Source organism: Emydura macquarii, unplaced genomic scaffold, assembly GCF_026122565.2.
Source record: "Emydura macquarii macquarii isolate MOO-44397 ecotype Brisbane River unplaced genomic scaffold, CSIRO-AGI_Emac_v2 contig_1253, whole genome shotgun sequence".
NCBI classification, from domain to species: domain Eukaryota; kingdom Metazoa; phylum Chordata; order Testudines; family Chelidae; genus Emydura; species Emydura macquarii.
In genome coordinates, this window is record NW_027131390.1 from 87414980 (window position 1) to 87434163 (window position 19184).

General features: G+C 41.5%; 1 protein-coding gene across 2 annotated transcripts in view; it reads right to left on the reverse strand.

The window, feature by feature from the left end:
• Positions 1-19184, reverse strand: part of LYPD6 (LY6/PLAUR domain containing 6) — a 75784-nt gene that overhangs the window by 6831 nt on the left and 49769 nt on the right. For both annotated transcript variants that reach the window (XM_067549893.1, XM_067549894.1), the window contains exons 3-4: positions 13743-13841; positions 3352-3482 (exon numbers count right to left, since the gene is read on the reverse strand). In XM_067549893.1, the coding sequence (XP_067405994.1) occupies positions 3352-3482; positions 13743-13841 (230 nt within the window). The remainder of the gene's footprint in view (positions 1-3351; positions 3483-13742; positions 13842-19184) is intronic.

Here is a 19184-nt window from a genome sequence, read left to right on the forward strand (position 1 = left end):
AGAGGTATGCCACCACTACTGACATGCACTTGGTAAAGACTCCTGGCGAAGTTGAAAGACCAAAGGGGAGCACTGCAAATTGGTAATGGCAGTCCATTACTGTAAACAGTAGGAATCTCCTGTAGCCAGGGAAGATTGCGATGTGAAAGTAAAAGTCCTGTAAGTCAAGAGTGGCTTACCAGTAGCCGGGATCCAGAGAGGGAATGATGGTGGCTAAGGTAACCATATAGAACTTTAACTTTTTGAGGCATTTGTTGAAGCGTTAAGTCCAAGATAGGCCTCAGCCTCAGCTTTTGGAATCAGGAAATAACGAGAGTTAAAATCCTTGACCCTCTACTGCCCCCATCTGCACAAGGGCTTGCACTTCCTGCTCGAGAAGTTGCTTGTGAGAGGGGTCCCTGAAGAGGGACAAGGAGGAAGTGAGGCAAACTGGAGGGCATAGCAAAGTGCCACCATCCTGAGCACTCAACAGTCCGATATAATGGTGGCCCAGGCTCGGAAGAAGCAGGCCAAATGGAAAGAAAACATAAGGGGAGTTGGATCCATGGGTAAAACTGGTAGGGTACTCTCGGGTGCACCTTCAAAAGGCCCGTTTTACGCCCCGATTATGGCAGCTAGAGCCCGGCTGTGGACCAGCTGACGACGAGTGACCCCCCTGGTGTTTCTTATATCCCTTGCCCTTCCTCTTATAGGAGTCCTTGCAGGAGTATTCCCCAAACCATTGCTGATTGGAGGGCTTGAAGCACCTCCTGGAGGAAGATGGGGTGTAGAGCCCGAGGGATTTTAGTGTGCCTCAAGTCTTTGATGCTGTGCAGTCTGGCGTCCATCTGCTTGGCAAAGAGGGCCGTGCCGTTGAAAGGGAGGTCCTGTATCAACTGCTGGACCTCTGACAGGACACCTGAGGACTGCAACTACGATGCTTGTCTCATTGATCTAGCTGTCGAGTCCGCTGCATCGGAAGCTGCCTGCCAGGATGCCCGGCCTACCGTTCTCCCCTCTTCTAGGATGGCCTTGAACTCCTACTGCCAGATATTGAAGTGATATCTTCCTAGCAGCGCCTGTTGGTTTGCCACCTATAGCTGTAAGCTAGCCATGGAATACATTTTTCGAGTCTTTTCATCTCTTTGTTCTTAGGAGTCGAGCTCACCTTCCCCTGCCCGTCCCTCTGATTAGCAGCAGTGACCACCAGGGAACCCAGCATGGGCTGGGTATAGAGTATTCAAACCCCTTAGCCAGAACATAGTATTTTTTCTCTGTCCTTTTTGATGTGGGGGGCAGGGAGGCTGGGGTTCGCCACAATGCTTTAGCTAACAACCACCCCTTCGTGGACTGGGAGGGCCACTCTGCTGGGGGCTGCTGAGGCCAGTATCCCAACGAGCTTGTCCACTGGCTCGTCCAACTCCTTTATCTTAAGGCCCAGGTTGGAGGCAACCCTTTTTAGTAAGTCCCAGTGAGCCCCGAAATCGTCCAATGGTACCGCTGATGAAGGGCCTGCAACTGCCTCATCCAGCGACTATGATGAGGAGGCTGGTAGCGGAGGTGGGGGAGGTGCCTCTGCTCTGGGAGGGGTAGATTCCCCCAGGGTCGAGGCATGTGAGTTCTCACTGTCGGACTCAGAGTCCAAATGTGGCGCTGAACCTTGAGGGATGGAGGACTGTTCCTCTCCCGGCACCGGGCTGCAGAATCCCCTAGTGAAATCCTCACCAATAGGGCCATGGTCTGGGCCACTGGTCTTGTGGCCATGTTCCCATTGGCAAAGCCGTAGGAAAGCTGGGCATGGGTACCGCGGTCTGCCTGGCATGAGTAACCTCCTCACTGTCCGAGGATGTGCAGCTACCTGATGGCAATGGTGACGCCGAGTCTGAGTATCGCACGGTGCCGTGCAAGGCACACTGCTCTGGCACCAGAAAGTGGCGTGGGAGGCCTGAGCGGTTGGTGTGCCGGGACCTGCTCTTGTCCTCTGGCTTCTTGTACAGACTAGGCGAGCAGTGCTGCGGTGCCAGGGAGACATGCTGCGAGGTCGGTGACCTGCGTCACTCCAGGGATCCATGGTGGTGTTCTGCCCAGCGCCGGCCCTCTGGAGACCAACAGCGGGAGCCTGATCTAACGTTGTCCTGACCTGGAAAGCATGGTCTCGACTCCAGGGACCACCTGCGCACGGTGCCTCAAAGAAGGGGACTGTTGGGCAGATCTGTCCCTCACTACGTTGCCCGATGGTGCCGGTGCCAAGTCTCAGAGCGGCCTTCCATACCTCGGCATCAGTGGCACTGGCAATGCCAGGAAGTCTTTCATAGCTTGGAAAGTCTCCGGGGTCAATGGCACCACCAGGCGGTGAGGGCCTCTACCGCTACCCAGAGTTGGTGGAGGACCTGGTGCCAGGGTCGATGCTTGCAGCAGTGAGGGACCCCTCTGAGGTGGGGAGGATTGGCAGCCCGACCTGGTCCTGCCTAAGCCCCTTTCACTTTTTCCACAAGGCAGCATCCCCACTCTGTGCAAATCTTCTTCTGCCTCTTCTTCGGTACTGGAGATGGCGATCAGTGCCGAGATGTGGCAGAGGGCGTTGTGCTCGGTGCCAAGTCAGATCTACTGGGCTCTGACACCTGTCTAAGTGCCAACTCCATCAGGATGGCCTTAAGATGCATATCTCATTCTTTCTTAGTCCGAAGGCAAAAGCTTTTACAGGTTTTGCACCTGTCACTGATGTGCGCTTCTCCCAGACTCTTTAAGCAACTTTGATGCGGGTTGCTCCTCTGCCTCGGCTTCTTACGTGAAGCACAGGGTATGCCCCGACCTTGGACTTCTAACAACTGGAACCAATCAAACTAAAGTATTAACTATTAACGAACAACTAGAAGAATGAAAAAACCACTAGGCTTAGCAAGGGAACTTGCAAAGGCAAGAGACATTCCAGCACAGTCACTGGCAACAAGAAGGAATTGAGAGGGAGGGAGCGCTGACAATGCCTATATGCGGGCCTGTGTGTGTGCTGTTGCAGGGGGCACTAGAGTCGGCTCCTACGGATACTACTGAGGGAAAAAGTTGTCTGGCACCAATGTATGTGGCGCGTGCACATGCCTACTTTGGGAATGGACATGAGCAAGCACTCGAAGAAGACTATTAACTTCAGCAGGAGCAGAATTTAGCCCACAATCCTCTTTACCTCATGCTTAAAATGATTTCTTCCTTTGTTCTATGAAACAAAGCCACACAAATATAGCAAAGGACTGATCAAAAACAGAGACATTACATTTTTGGTAATATTGTTCCACCTGCCACGTGTGTCAGACTTCTGGTTAACAGCAGAAGATTTCTGAACAGTTTGTACCAAAGCAGATAGTTTTTGCTCCTAACCTTGTGTCCTTCATGTTTTGAATCTATGCATCCAGTGGACAAACAGTCTTCTAGTGGCACGCAGCGCTTGGTGACAGATATACTTGCTCCACTGGCTTCCAACGTGTGTTGAGTGTAGCAGTATCTTGTCCCTACAAAGAGAAAGAAAAACATTTTTTGGTTTGTACAAATTCCATTTATAATTCATACTTCACAGAACTGCTGTGATCACATTCTGGAAATACGGAAGCAATCACTGAATCAAGACAAAAATGGAAGAAATATACCAAATTCCCAACCTAGATCAATCTGTAAACACACACACACACACACACACACAAGTGCTGTAAGCTCTTATACAGAGCCTCAGATCTCAAACATCTCTGAAACTTCTCAAGTTGAGCCCTATCTAGATACGGATCCAAATATCATGGCTGAACTAAAGAGACCTCCAGACTCCGAACATCCAGATACAGAAACAGATCCATGTCTAAAAAATCAATAGCTTAGGACCATCCCTAGTTTACAGCACTGCTAGCTAAAAAAAGGTATTAAATTCACACCAATTGCAGGCATCTGCCATACATGTTTTGTTCCTAAAGTTGACCTTTCATGCTCCTTAACATCAATTTACGTGGGTTTAAAGATTCTCTTCCTCTAACTTTATGTACATGCTTTTCCTTCCTCAGGAATGAGAGCATTGCAAATGTGAGTCATTCTTCCCCTAGTCCATATTCTAGATAGAGGACTGAACAGGTGGTCAGGAATGCCTGTGTTCTAATCCTGGCTCTGTCACTGGCTAGCTATGTGCTCTTGGGCAAGTCACTTAGCATGTCTGTATCTCAGTATTCTCACTTATAAAACAGTGATTAAAGCACTTCCCTACCATGCAGGGCAGTTGTGAGGATTAATTAGCTCAATCTTTCCCAAACTTTAGAAAGCTGAGACACCTTCTAATAAATGAAGTCAATGACACCCTTCACTATTCCCACAACTGCGGAGGGAGAGGTTAAACACCTTTACATCTCAATTTATACATCTTCCGCACTCCCCCTTCTTTCTGGCCAGTCCTTTGCACCCACTTCCCCCAGGAAGCTATGCCCTTCTGAGAAATGCTGAACTCGCTAATGTTTTTCAAATGCTCTGAAAACATAAACCATTGTGTGAGTAATAAATATCATAATTGTCTGTCTTCAAAGGGAATAGAAAGGCACTAGGTTCTGATTTCCTGTTTCTATAAGATGACACCAATAGGATATAAACATAGGAAATATTCTGTTATATATTTCTGCTCATTTTTATGTCTTGCTTGGTATTGATGAACATTCTGCATGGTTTCATGGGGAAAAATGTAATTAAAGTGGATGTTCTTGTGCAGCTGTTATCTTTAACTGGAATAGAATCTCACAACCTTTTTACTTTTTTAGGCATTCATCAACTACAAAGAGAAGGATTATTGAACTAACGTGTTATTAGTTAAGATGGGCAATAAAAATACCAGATGTTTGTAATAAGTTTGGCCAGCTGTGAACTTGAGTGGTGATATCTAGGACAGACTTCAGCATTTCAGATCTCTGATAATCTAACAGACTGCCTTTGCTTAAATCTACAGTCACTACAAATGCAAGACTTAATATATTTTACAGATTCTATCCCTCTAAAGAGGTTAGAGCCTAATTTTATGAAAGGCTGAACGCTCGCTGTTCCCACTGAAGGTGATTGGACTTGAAAGCACTCAGACCCAGATCCTCAAAGATATTTAGGCACCTAACTCCTATTGAAATCAATGGGAGTTAGATACCATTTTATACCTTTAAGGATCTGGGACTCAGAACCTCACAGGGTAGGGCCACTAGAGTAAAATCCATTCCCAAAAAAGCAACAGAACAGAGCCTATGCATGTACCATTTAAGTCTCATTTAAACTTTGTTGCATAAAGCCTATGCTGCCCCTTTGTACTGGGGTGAAGTGCACTCTTAATACATATCAGCTGAAACCCATTTACAATTCCACGTTTCTAGCATACACCACAATATAGGGAACCCAATGGCCCTCTTTAACTGTGGTCTCATGGTGATTCACTTTGGGCTGAAAAAGTTCGATAAGGGACAATATTTTACATCTTTTGTTGGAAAATATTCTAGGCAATAACCAGTGAGAATGATAATAAAATGGTAGAGATCATGATTCTAAGCAAGCATGATTCAAGAAGACAGGCTTTAGCAAACTCAGGGAGCTGGTAGCTAAGATCCCATGGGAAGTAAGTCTAAAGGGAAAAATAATTCAAGAGAGCTGGCAGTTTTTCAAAGAGGCATTATTAAGGGCACAAAAGCAAACTATTTCACTGTGTAGGAAAGATAGGAAGTATAGCAAGATCCCAGCCTGGCTTAATCAGGAAATCTTCAACGATCTGAAACTCAAAAAATAGGCTTACAAAAAGTGGAAACTAGGTCAAATTACGAAGGATGAATATAAACAAATAACACAAGTATGTACGGACAAAATTAGAAAGGCCAGGGCACAAAATGAAATTAAACTATCTAGAGACAAAGGGTAACAAGAAAACATTCCACAAATACATTAGAAGCAAGAGGAAGACCAAGGATAGAGTAGGCCTGTCACTCAATGGGGGGAGGGAGAAAACAATAACAGAAAATGTAGAAATGGCAGAAGTGCTAAATGACTTTTTTGTTTCAGTTTTCACTGAAAAGGTTAGTAGTGATTAGATCTTTAACACAGAGAATGCCAGTAAGATGAGATAGGATGTGAGGCTAAAATAGGGAAAGAACAAGTTAAAAATACTTAAACAATTTAGATGTCTTTAAGTCACCAGGACCTGATGAAATACATCCTAGAATACTCAAGGAAAGATAATGAAGCAAATAATTAAGCAATGAATTTGCATACACCTAGAAGATAATAAGGTGGTAAGTAACAGGTAATATGGATTTGTCAAGAACAAATCATGTCAAACCAACCTGATAGCGTTCTTTGACAGGGTAACAAGCCTTGCAGATAGGGGGAAGTGACAGATGTGACATATCTTGACTTTAGTAGGGGCTTGTCTATACTTACCTCAGAGATTCGGCGGCAGTCAACCGGAGTTATGCAAACTACGCAAAAAACTTGCGTAACTCCCGTCAACTTCGGTGCTTCTGTTCTGTGCTCTGTCTTCAATGCACTGTGCCGATGGGAACCGTGTTCCCATCAATGCAGCACTACGCCACTTGAGAAGGTGGTCTTAATACATTGATTTCTGGATCGACTGAGCGGGTCTTCACTGACCGCTCACTCGATCCAAATAAGTCGATCTGATGGCAGCGAATTTGCCTCCCTCCGTGTAGACATAGCCTAAGGCTTTTGCTACTGTCTCGCATGACCTTCTCATAAACGGACTAGGGAAATACAACCTAGATGGAGCTACTATAAAGAGGGTGCATAACTGATTGGAAAACTGTTCCCAGAGAGTAGTTATCAGTGGTTCACAGTCAAGCTGGAAGGGTATATTGAGTGGGGTCCCGCAGGGATCAGTTCTGGGTCTGGTTCTATTCAATATCTTCATCAATGATTTAGATGACAGAGTACACTTATAAAGTTTGTGGATGATACCAAGATGGGAGAGGTTGCAAGTGCTTTAGAGCATAGGATTAACATTCAAAATGATCTGGACAAACTGGAGAAATGGTTTCAAGTAAATAGGATGAAATTCAATAAGGAGAAATGCGAAGAACAATCAATTGCACACATACAAAATGGGAAATGACTGCCTAGGAAAGAGTACTGCAGAAAGGGATCTGGGGGTCATAGTGGATCACAAGCTAAATATGAGCCAACAGTGCAACACTATTGCAAAAATAGCAAACATCATTCTGGGCTGTATTAGCAGGAGTGTTGTACACAAGACACAAGAAGTAATTCTTCCGCTCTACTCCATGTTGATTAGGCCTCTGCTGGAGTACTATGTCCAGTTCTGGGTGCCCCATTTCAGAAAAGATGAGGACAAATTGAAAGTCCAGAGAAGAGCAACAAAAATTATTAAAGGTCTAGAAAACATGACCAATGAGGGAAGATTGAAAAAAATCAGGTTTTAGTCTGGACAAGATAAGAGTGAGAGGGGACATAACCGTTTTCAAGTACATAAAAGGTTGCTACAAGGAGGAGAGAGAAAAATTGTTCCCCTTACCCTCTGAGGATAGGACAAGAAGCAATGGGCTTAAATTGCAGCAAGGGCAGTTTAGGTTGGACATCAGAAAAAACTTTCTAACTGTCAGGGTAGTTAAGCACTGGAATAAATTGCCTAGGGAGGTTGTGGAATCTCCATCACTGTCTAACCTGCTTTTAAAAAAATCCAAACACCTGTCAGGGATGGTCTAGATAATACTTAGTCCTAAAGTAAGTGCAGGGGACTGGACTAGAAGACCTTTCAAGGTCCCTTCCAGTCCAACGATTCTAAGTGCATTTTAATGTCATGCAAGACCTACACTTCCTATCTTTCATAAATACTTCTTAGGTCATACTCCTGCAAGGTGTGTGGACCACCCTGAAATCCTGTTGAATTCAGTTGGCGTTCAGGGGGTCTGCAGCTTGCAGTACTGGTTCCTTAGTGAGCAACAAACTGCGTTTAAGTTAAAGCCAGACCCTGAGAGGTATTTAGGCACCTAACTCCTATTAAAATTGATGGGAGTTAAGAGCTCAATCTTGCAAGCTACTGAGCATCTCTTGGGAAGTGCCAAGTGTTCTCAGCTGTCACCCAGGCACTCTGGTCCAAACCCTCAAAAGGTATGTAGGTAACTTGCAAGACGGAGCTCTTCTGGAGAATCACTGCCATGCTTGCATCTACCAGCTTCCACCTACATACATCAGTGAAGATGCTCTTATCATCCCAAATAAAAGTCTTTTTCCTGGATTCAAAATAGTCATGCATAAAAAACATCAAGGGACTGAAGCAAACTTTTGGTGGCTAGGAAGAGGTATGTGGCATAACAATTTTCTTTTTGCATTCTAGCCTTTTATTATATATTGCCTGTTTTCCCAGTGCAGTGATCACAGCTGACATGATAAAGGCATATCTTGGGTTTATAGAGAGGACAAGAGGCAGCCCAGAGCAAAGATGAGGGTAAAAGTGAAATAGATAAATCTACATTATAGTTAATACCTTGGGGAGGTGAGAGCTTTCGTATGCTGAGGCTGATGGGGTCATAGGTAAGCAAATGGGTTGATGGGCCTGTCCACTATATGAAGTTAAACCAAAGCTTGACAAATACATAATGGAGTTAATATCCTTTATCTCTGCATCATCACATGGGCATTTGGTGTCCAAGGCCATGTAGGAACTAGAACAGAACCAAGAACAGAACACAGTTCTCCTGTTTTCCAGATACTTGCCTTAATTATAAGATCATCTCTAATCTCCAGTGGAGGACAGTATCAGGTTAAATTTAATCCATATTTTAAGTTGTGCAAAAATGGATTTAAATATATATATGTATATATGATTTTTAAGTTGAAAATGTTTCTTTAAAGACAGCTTCAGTTATTAAAGGTAGAGCTAGCATTGTCATCTATAGTTACGGCTGTCTAACAGTTTCCATTATAACAGCCAATTTTCAGTTACTTATAATTTTGCCAACAAACAGTTCAGGCTAAAATTTCCCAGGCTGGATGTCTTTTTTTCCTCGAAGTTTTGGAAGTTTCAACAAAAATGGTTCAGCCATTTTAGAGAATTAACATTAGGGACAAATATGTTGCTTTTGTCCATGTTAAAGAAAGTCTTACAACCATTCTGTCGGCAAGTTCAGGTACCTCTATGTTGTGCCTTTTGTCATCTTCATGAAAATTCACCTTAACTTTTGAGTGCTTGACTGTCAATTTTAAAATGCTTTTAACATAGATTTTTTTTAGATGTAATATGTATACAGGATCTGACAGTCAGAACCATGATGCTGCTTCTGATGACAACTATCCACTTACCAGTTTAACTCAGTTGTCAGACTCTGCTCAGTAGCTATTCAGAAACTGAATATCAGGAATACTTCAAGTGCAGGGTCATAACAGAACTGGGTAACTAACACACTGTGCTTGAGATTGGCGTACCCAGAAGAGAGGACAGGTTAATGTACAATGGGAAGGCACAAGCCTGCACTCTTCTGCATGCCAGCAAATGCTGTCAGTCATTCATGTTCATTCCAGGGGTTCATTCATGTTTTAATAATCCACTCCACTAAATTTTAGTTATGCAAAAGTGTGCTTTCCAAGAAACTCGTGCATTTACACTCCTGTGAACGTGACTTAATTTAATTTAAAAATATCTATTTAACTAAAACAAAATTATCATCTTTCTGGTTTTTTTTTTTTTTAAATGCAATACCAGGAATTTTCTTATCTTTTAATATCACTTAACACAAACAGTCCAGAAAAGGTTCAGATAACTGCAGAAGAGGAGGTGATATAACTTTACTCCTCTAACACCCAGAGATAAAATCACCAATCTATGGAAAGAGTAAATAATTTCAGGTCTTCACAATTACCCCGGGGGTTAAATTTCAGTTACAAGGTAAATTTTGAGGCCTGTTTTCCAGGACTGTGACATGAAATTATCTTTTCTTCTTTCAGTTTGTTTAAAAAATAACCTGATAAATTAGTTTATTTTGAAATGGATTTGCTTAGAAAGTTGGAGATAAAAAACAAACACAGGCATTGATTTTGCATCTAGAATGAACAAATACAGATCACATCTGACTTTCCTTAAAATATGAACCGATAAAATGATTAGCCCGATTCTGATATAAATCCAGGATAACTCATTTAAGCCAGTGGGGCTAATTCCTTCAGTTACACCAGAGTAACTCAATTGACTCTAGTGGGGTTATTCCTGAATTACAACAGTGTGAGAAGAGAATCAGGACCAGTTTTACACCAGTTTAAAAATCAGTATTAAGTGAGAGCAAAATTAATGCTTCTCGTGCTCAAAAAACAAAACAAGACAAGCTACTCTTGTTATTTATCATCTTGAATTGTTCTGCTTGGTTTCATCTCTTAGACTTTCCTTTACATCTGTTCCAAAATCCATGGCCATAGATAGAAAGTGCCAGTGCAAGTCATACTTGTCATTTCTGCAAGCAACAGCTCATGAATACCACATGCTCTTTCTTCCAAAGAAAAGAACTCCTCTGGCTCTGGCCCTGGCCCTTTGCAGGACAAGTAGAATGGTAGAGAGACTTCTTACAATAATGCAGTGGAAATCATCTGCAGGACAGAAATATTTTAAAGAGCCGGAGCTGTAAGATGGAGTGTATTGCATGCATTGCTGCCCAACACCAAAGCAACACTGTGCTGTCTAGGTTATTGTTTTGCATTCATTCTAAAGAATGCCATTATAGGGAGGTGGCACACAAGGACTTTGTCTCAGCCTTTGAAGATAAATAAAGTAGGGCATGCAGTGAATCTGAGCTTGGTTCAGGCTAAAGTGCAACTGCAAAGTACACTATTCCCGACATACCTTGATAGTTTTAGTACTAAATGCTCCATACAATGTGAGCAAAATGCTATCTGATAACTCCATCCAAAGGAGATTTTGGGTCCTTTGTTCTACAGATAAAAAGATGGATTAGAATTTCTACCTGGTCAATTCCAGTCTCCAAAATCCCATATTTTGTAAATACAAAGTGATCCTGCTTTGGTGAAGTGTAAGAGAATCCTAGCATTTTTACAAGCAGATAAAGCAAAAGGGCTTTAATACAAGCTAGGGTGGCAGTAATAGTTCACAGACATACCATCAAAAGCCAGTCTGCATAAGCCTAATTAATGAAATAAAGAGAATCACTGGACACAATTTCCAAAGAGACAAGAAGGAAAGCAATTGGCATTGCCTAGCTATTAGCTTCCCTTTAATGTTTCAAATCAGTGCTTCTTTGAAGATGGAAAACATTTTTATTAAAAGCAAGCCTTGCAGTCAGTGTTTTGTGTCTAATAAACTAGCCTGCAGACTGCTTCTAGCCACTATCCTCACTGTCAATTATTTAAAATAATCTTTATGTTTGACAAAACAGGGTGGGGTCTGCTCATATTGCCATCATTTGGCACAAGCTGTTCCGATCTTTCATGGTTATTGAAGTTACATTAATTTAAGCTCATAAGAAAACAAATTGAACTCAAAAGGATTTCCTGGAGCTCTTTGGTTTAGTCTAGAGATACAGGATGGCTGGTCTTTGCTATTGAGACTATTGTCTTTTGGTTTCTGGGATGCGTGAAAAGTACTGGTGATGGAAGGCATTTACAATAGACCAATCACCACATCTGGGTACACAATAAGAAAGCTAAAGGACATTATTAAATATATATTACGTGCCTATTGAAAATAACCGGCTAGGTGAAGGCTGCTTCCCACACGTCAGCCGCTTACATCTTGAGTTCTGTAGATTCAGTTGCAAAGGGTCAATCAGCAATATTTTCTGACCACTGTCAACTTCTCCCTGCTGCTTTATTTTAAACGGTTTCAAGAGAAACTTTGATAGGGCCAAATTAAGATCCCCTGTGAATGGCTCAAGAAAATGGACTTCATTAAGGTGACTTCTACAGGTTTTAGAGGAAGGCATACATCAGTATGGGTATCCAGTAGCAAAGGGAAGGATACCCACCTATCTTTTCGGCAGCGGCTGGACTATAATAGTTTATACCCTTGAGCTTCCTCTGGATATGGGAAGGTAATGTGTGGCAAGTGGATCTGGGTAGTTTTGATCAACTGGCCATGCCTATCCCTCTCTCAATAGCACGGGGGAGAGCGACACCATGGAGCATTGCTTGCAGTACACAGGTAGTACACAGTCCTCTTGTTTCTCTTCACAGCTTATTCTCTGCACCCCAGAGGAAGCAATTAACTGAGAGAATTAGGAGATTCATTTTCTCTTCCGTGCTCTGAATGAATGAAGAGAAGGTAAAAAGCAGAGAGGGGCACCCACAGAATTTGGATCCCTGTCAGGACTTCAAACACTTCAAAATGTCAATAGTATTCAGATCTGGGGTTTTGCTTTATGCTCAATGCTAGATCAATAGGAACCACTGGAAATGAGGCAAGATTTAAAAAAAAAAAAGTTTTCCAAAAGGTGGAGTTTATCTTTGATTCAAAGATTCTTACAAACTATCTCTAACTAGGAAATTACTTCTACTACCTGACCAAAACTGGTCTCCAGATCTGAGCTGCTTTAGTATGATTTATGTTAGTTAATTTTTCTATGGGAGTTTTGTTATTAGGAGCAGGATTATGCACAGTACTTGGTCATTATATGCCATCCGACAGATGATAGCCCAAGGTTGGTTCTTCCTTGTATAAAACCAAATGTTTCCTCCCAATGTTTCTTGGGTTTTTTAGTGTTGCTCCCTGGTGTTCTAAAGGAATGCAGCAGAGTATAGAAGCCTTATTTGGAAATTAGTAAGTATCTTCCATGCTCTCCAGACAGAATTCTATTACATTTCATACTATTCCAGAGAGTCTTCCAGTCCAAGGCTGGGTCCTGTGCCACTTCCCCTATCACACAGGTCCATCATCTACTCCGCGTTCCAGCCAAGGGGCCCTACAATCAGCAGCCAAGGTCTGCACAATCTCTAACATTCCTGCTCTTTCCCTGGGCTGCTTACTATTCCGCCTCCCACAGGCTCTCTTTTCCACCCTTCTAGGTCCTTCCCTCAGGGCTATGATCCCAGGGCTTCTCTCTCTCCCTAGGTTTCCTCCTTTTCCCCTCTCTAAGCCTAGAGAGTGACTGCCAGCTTCCACACTGCAGCCCCTTTCTGCTGTAAACTTCCTGGCTTTATACCATCACCAGCTTCTCCCCCAGCTGGGCTTTATCAGCCATTAGTAATTTCCAATCATGCCAGACTCTCCACCAGGTGTGGCCATCTGCGCCACCATCACCCCCACACCAGCCCTCAAGGGGTTAGCACCCCATCACAGTCCCATTTTTAAAAGTGACTTAGGCATTGGGACTTAATTGACTCACTGAGACTTAATTTCTGTTTCAGCTATGGGAGAACACGGGGATAGATGAAAACTGTAAACCCATCTACTGCAAAGGGCTGGAAGCATGAGGCTTGGATAGATCATTTGTATCACCCACCAATCTTACTTACAGTAATTGACGCTTACAGGGGTGAATACCTATCACCTGAATTTAAATACTCTTGCAGAATAATGAAAATCATAAGATCGGTAAAATGCAGGACTGGAAGGGACCTCGAAAAGTCATCTAGTCTATTGCCCTATGCTGAGGCAGGATTAAGTATACCTAGACCATCCCTGACAGATGTTTGTCCAACCTGTTCTTAAAAACCTCAAGTAATATGTATCAGATATCTGTTCATATCACTTAACTGGGAAAACAGACACTTTCTTAACATAGATTTAATCTAAACAGATTTACCTTTCGGACAATAGATATCTGGAGCCCATCGGTTGCATTCATAATTGTCTGCTGCCTTTTCACAGGTGAAACATTTAAATCCACCAGGATATGGTGTGGCTGAAAAATGTAAACAAAATTCATTTAAACTGATTATCATTTAGTCAGTCTGTATCATGCTTTTTAAAAGAGGTACCATGGTAATACTCTTTTTAAAAAATGGTATTTACTGCTAGATATATGTGCTTCAACACCATCATAAATCTGGATTTTAAAATTCTCTAATACAGGAAGGGTATTTATATATAAATACAAGGGCCCAGTAAAACAGGCATTATTTAGGAAAACTGCTCACAGCTGACCTCAAGGGGAGTTTCATCTGAATAAAAGGTATGGGATCCAGCCCTATGATTGCACTTGTTCGTTTTCTGTAGCACATATTTCACAGCAACATCCAATACTGTTACTCCCTCACCACTGTTAGCAAAATGTCAGCTGGATTAAATACTTCTGAAATCTGTCTGACAGAGGAAATAAACCCACACTTTTGAATGCTGACTGATGTCCCAAATAAAAAGAAAACATCAATTTGCTGAACCTGCAACTATCCATAATATATTTGAGTATAAGTTATTTAGCCAAATGTGAAACAAAGTTTTAAAGTGCTCTCTTGGCATGACTTCTGAAATACATTATAAAGGAATCAAAGTAAATGGATTTTCCAGATGTTGCCATCTTTCAGTACAATACCTAGAAACTAACCAACAAATAATAGGTGACATTTACAATTGGCACAAAGCCAAGGCATTGTGGTGGGGCAATAAAATGGGGATAAAAGAGATGAAAAATTCATTTCATGCAAGCAGCACAAGATTCAGTACACCACCTGAACAGACACTGTTCCAACCCAAAGACTAGAGAAGTGGCCAGTGCATACTCTACACAGAGGTATTTGGGGCCCCTGAATCAACAATCTGTGGCTCGTCCCTGAATCTTAAATATCCTCTGAATACCAGCTTATATGGAGTTGGTGTGTATCTCTGAAGGCTGGTCTGTCCCAAAGCCCAAAGAGCTTATGGGGTTTATAGAGCCTTGCGCGAGACCCTCTGAAACATGGGTGAATTTCACCAGCTGTGCCAAACTTGCAAAATTCTACCTGCCGACACAATAGGGCAAGCAGCCTTTTTTTAGAGAGCGAATAAAACATTATTTACTTTTTCATTAACTCCATAATCACTGGAAAAGAAGCTGAACAGATTTTGTGCATGGACTGAAAAATTTTCTTGACAGCTCTGTAGGGCTGAGCTATGCATTTGTTGAAAAGTAGAGTGTTTGTTTAAGAAGCAGATTTAAGACAATCTATATCTCACTGATTTGCAAAGGTCTTATCTAGGTAAGTGCGATGTTAAACTGATTTTGGACACAAAGCATTATATGGCAACTGACAAGATTTAATTTTCCAAAATTAAAATACAAGCCTTTTGTATTAGCAGAGACGGTCACAAAATGTAGATTTCCCCCCCATATCCAAAATACAAATCTGTCTATGAAATTATTATTAATTCCATTTTGGCAAGCAACCCAAATGAGAGCACAAAAGTACTCCAAACTCTTCTTTATGGCCCTCTTCAGGGCAACCTCCCAAAACATAGTCATATCCTAACAAGTGACCCAGGGTTGGGATTTGTATTTTAAATAGTAAAAAGGAAATGGCTCATCTGGATATTAAAAGGCAGGAAGGGTTCTCTGGAAATAGCTTCTAGACAACAGAGACATGTGTGGCAAGATGCATGTGTGTGAACGTTGCTTCTTGTAGACCATTAACTAATACTACATCTGATAAAACAGGTGAACAAAAAGGAGAGATTGTATAAGTTCCTGAGCTGCATGGTATTTTCTTTATCATTACTTCAAAGAGCTACCGGAGTAAAATAAAGTTTCAAACAGTTGTTGCCACAGCTGCGAGTGAATCTCATTTGGCTCTTGATCACAGAAGTTAATAAGCTCAGTAGACTGTGTTTCGGGACATAAGGCCTCAGTCCCTCAGGAAAGGGCAACTCTAAAGAAAAAAACCAACTTCACAGTGCCCCGTAAGTGCCTGTAACAGTATCCATCCATTAACTCCCTTGGTCAGCAATGCTTCACTTTGTACCAGCTAATTTGCAAGACTACTGTGGAGATTTAGTCTTTGTTCAGCCTGCCCAGGGTGGGGAAAAAACAAAAACCCCTATATTTCTCAAACAAAGATGTTTGTTTTAGGGATGTGCAAACACATTTTGCCTAATTTCAAGCCCACTAGAACATATGTGGGTTCAAAAGTTTGCTTCACAAAGTTGATCATCATCAGATTCCATTTAGCAGAGAGTGGGGGAAAAAAAGTGCAGTGAGGGAGAAAGTTGGGTGAAAAAGGAACACAGAGCAGGCAGAGTGAAAATGAATACAATGAGACTAAGAAACTAATTAAAAAATACATGCAGTCTCTTATACTGGTATCTAAATGAGATGCCTTAAGGGCTTGGTTATGCAACCTTTACTCATGTTAGTGAACACTTAATTGAATAATCACAATGATTAAATAATTACTCACCACAATAAGTAAGATCTACACAACTGAGCCCTAAATTAGGCGTCTAGTGCCAATTTAGCTCCCTTCTGCCCTTAAATAGAGTTGGTTCAGATTTTTTTAAATTGTTAATAATGGTTTTTATTCAAAATTATTTCAAAATTTTGATTAAAAGAAACCTGAAAATGTTTGGGATTTTCAGCCACCTCTGGTTCCTAATACACAGGCTTCCCTTTAGCTAGACAGATATTGGAACAGACCTTCATCTTACGTAAATTGGCATAGCTCCACTGACTTCACTGAGCCTATGCCAGCTGACACCAGTGAAGGATCTGGCTTGCTATTTTTAATGACTTGTCCTTGGGGAAAAACGGATTTACATTATGTGGACAAAACAGGGTGGATAAAAAGCAATGATTTTTTTTTAAATAATACAAATCGGATTTTTTTTATTTTTTAAAAAAAATCATCAATAAAATACTTAATTTCTCTCATTTAAAAAATAGTTACAATTAAATCTCATCACAAACATGCTAAACTTACAATTACAGTCTCATAACAATGAATTAATGGCTCTAGTCTGTCCAGCCTAACTACCAGCTCTTGCTTCTTGAAAGTTCTGGGCTTTCAGTTTCTGTTTCTCAGCAGACTAAAGTCACACGTGCAAAGAAAGACACAGGCTGGATGGGATTGTTGTTGTTCTGTGCTTATGTGGTGGTGGAGCTGGGCCAAGCAAGGCAGAGGAGTTAGTTAAGACACTGTCTTAAACACAAAGGACGGAGGCAGAGTAGAAAGGAACAGTGGAGTGGACTGGAAAGAAAAAGGGAAGACATTATTCAGTACACACACAGCTTCCGATAATCCCACACACTTTTGCCACAGAAAAACTGTCATGGCTTCTGGGTGTAAGAGAGATCCTATCTGAGAATATTTTGAAGAAATTCCTTCCCTGGGTAAAAAAGGAAAACGTGTCAAGTGTAAGCAGTGCAAGAAGGAGATGCAGGGCCTAGATGCAAGAATGAAACATCATAATGAAAACTGCTTATTGGGAGAAAATGATTGGATGAAGATGTGGATATGTCTGAAGAACAATGTGGATCAACTGGTTAGTAACTTGAAGAATGATGCATTGCAAAGTGAATTATTTAAGACTCTCGCTACGCCTTTTAGTATAAGTGTGATTTAACAAGTAAATTCCCAAGCTGTTTGCTATGTTGGATGTTGCAAGTATATGGTACAGAAAGCTGCAGTAAGATAAATCTAGAGTTGTCAATTGCCACTGGGTGTCATTTTCTTTTTTATATTACATAAAACATGCCCCTTATTCTGAAACATCATGGCCAGTCCACAATGGTGATGCCATAAATCTATTCCCTATTTTACTTCAGCATAACTCAGCTTTCCCAAGGGAACCCCATCCTATACTTTTTTTTTTTTTTTTTTGAGAAAACACCAGACGTGCCAGTGAGTTCTATGAGGCTTACTCCAAAATTAAGTGCACTCTAAGTACAGTCAGTCTTAGCTTTTTCAGTCATTTGGAATCGGATCTGCATCCTTTCTGAAAAAAAGGTAGATGATTAACTGAATAATAGAGTGAGACGAACAACTATTCAAAATCATTTTTGAATTTTGTTTCAGGATCCCATTTAAGCACAAGAGACTCTGAAGTTGTTGCAGATAGACAGTCACAGTCAGAGTCATCCGTTTGTACTTTCAGCAGCAGTGCTGCAACTAAACGTATTTCAGACAACAAAGTATCAGTAGCAAGCAAAAGATTTCAATCATCCAGTAAAACCACGACCAGGCATGGGTTTGTAGTAAGGACCAGCAAATACCAACAAGACACCACAGATGAAAAGATTACTCAGTTCATTTATGCCACAAATTCTCCTTTTCGCATTGTTAACAATGAACACTTCATTGACATGGTTGAGTCCTTACGACCAGGCTACACTCCACCTGTAGAGCAGACATTGGGGGAAGGTTGCTAGATACAGTGTATGAGAAGGAACTTGAATAGTATGCAAGAAATACTGAGGAGAAATTTGCCAGTTTAAGTCTTGATGGGTGGAGCAATGTACACAATGATCCAGTAATACGTGCCTGTGTGACAACAGAAGATGGGGTTGCATATCTTTCAGAAACAGATACATCAGGAAATGCCCACACAACAGAATATTTAAAAGAAGTGGCAGTGAAAGCTGTAATAAACTGTGAACAAAAATTCAACTGTACGTGCGTAGTTTTGTCACAGACAATGCTGCAAACGTGGCAAAGATGAGAAGATATTTAGAAGAAGAAATGGAAGGATGCTCTTAATGACATATGGCTGCAGTGCCCATTTAATGCATCTTTAAGCCAAAGATTTAAGTACGTCTTCTCCAGGAATAAAATAAAATGTTGTTGAAGTCGCAAAATACTTCCGTAACAGCCATTTTGCTTCAGCTTCACTGAAGAGAGCAGGAGGATCCAAACTAATTCTCCCTCAAGATGTTCGATGGAATTCTGTGGTTGATTGTTTTGAACAATTTATTAAGAACTGGTCTATGTCCATAAAACTTTGTGAAGAAAACCGTGATAAAATAGATGGAAGCATCTCATCCGAAGTATCTAACATTGGATTAAAGAATAATGTAGAGAATATGCTCAGTATACTCAAGCCTATATTCATAAACAAATTTCAGAGAAATTGTTGCTGCATTGCTGATGCTGTCAAAATTTGGGAGGCACTTCAAGAGACATTGAAGAAAGAAATACCTCACCAGAATGTTAAACTGCAGGCAATAAAGAAGTGAATGGATCAAGCACTAACTCCACCTCATTTTCTTCCAAACATTCTCAACCCCAGATATAAAGGTAGATGGCTAACTTCTGAAGAAGATGCTGCTGCCATGGCATGG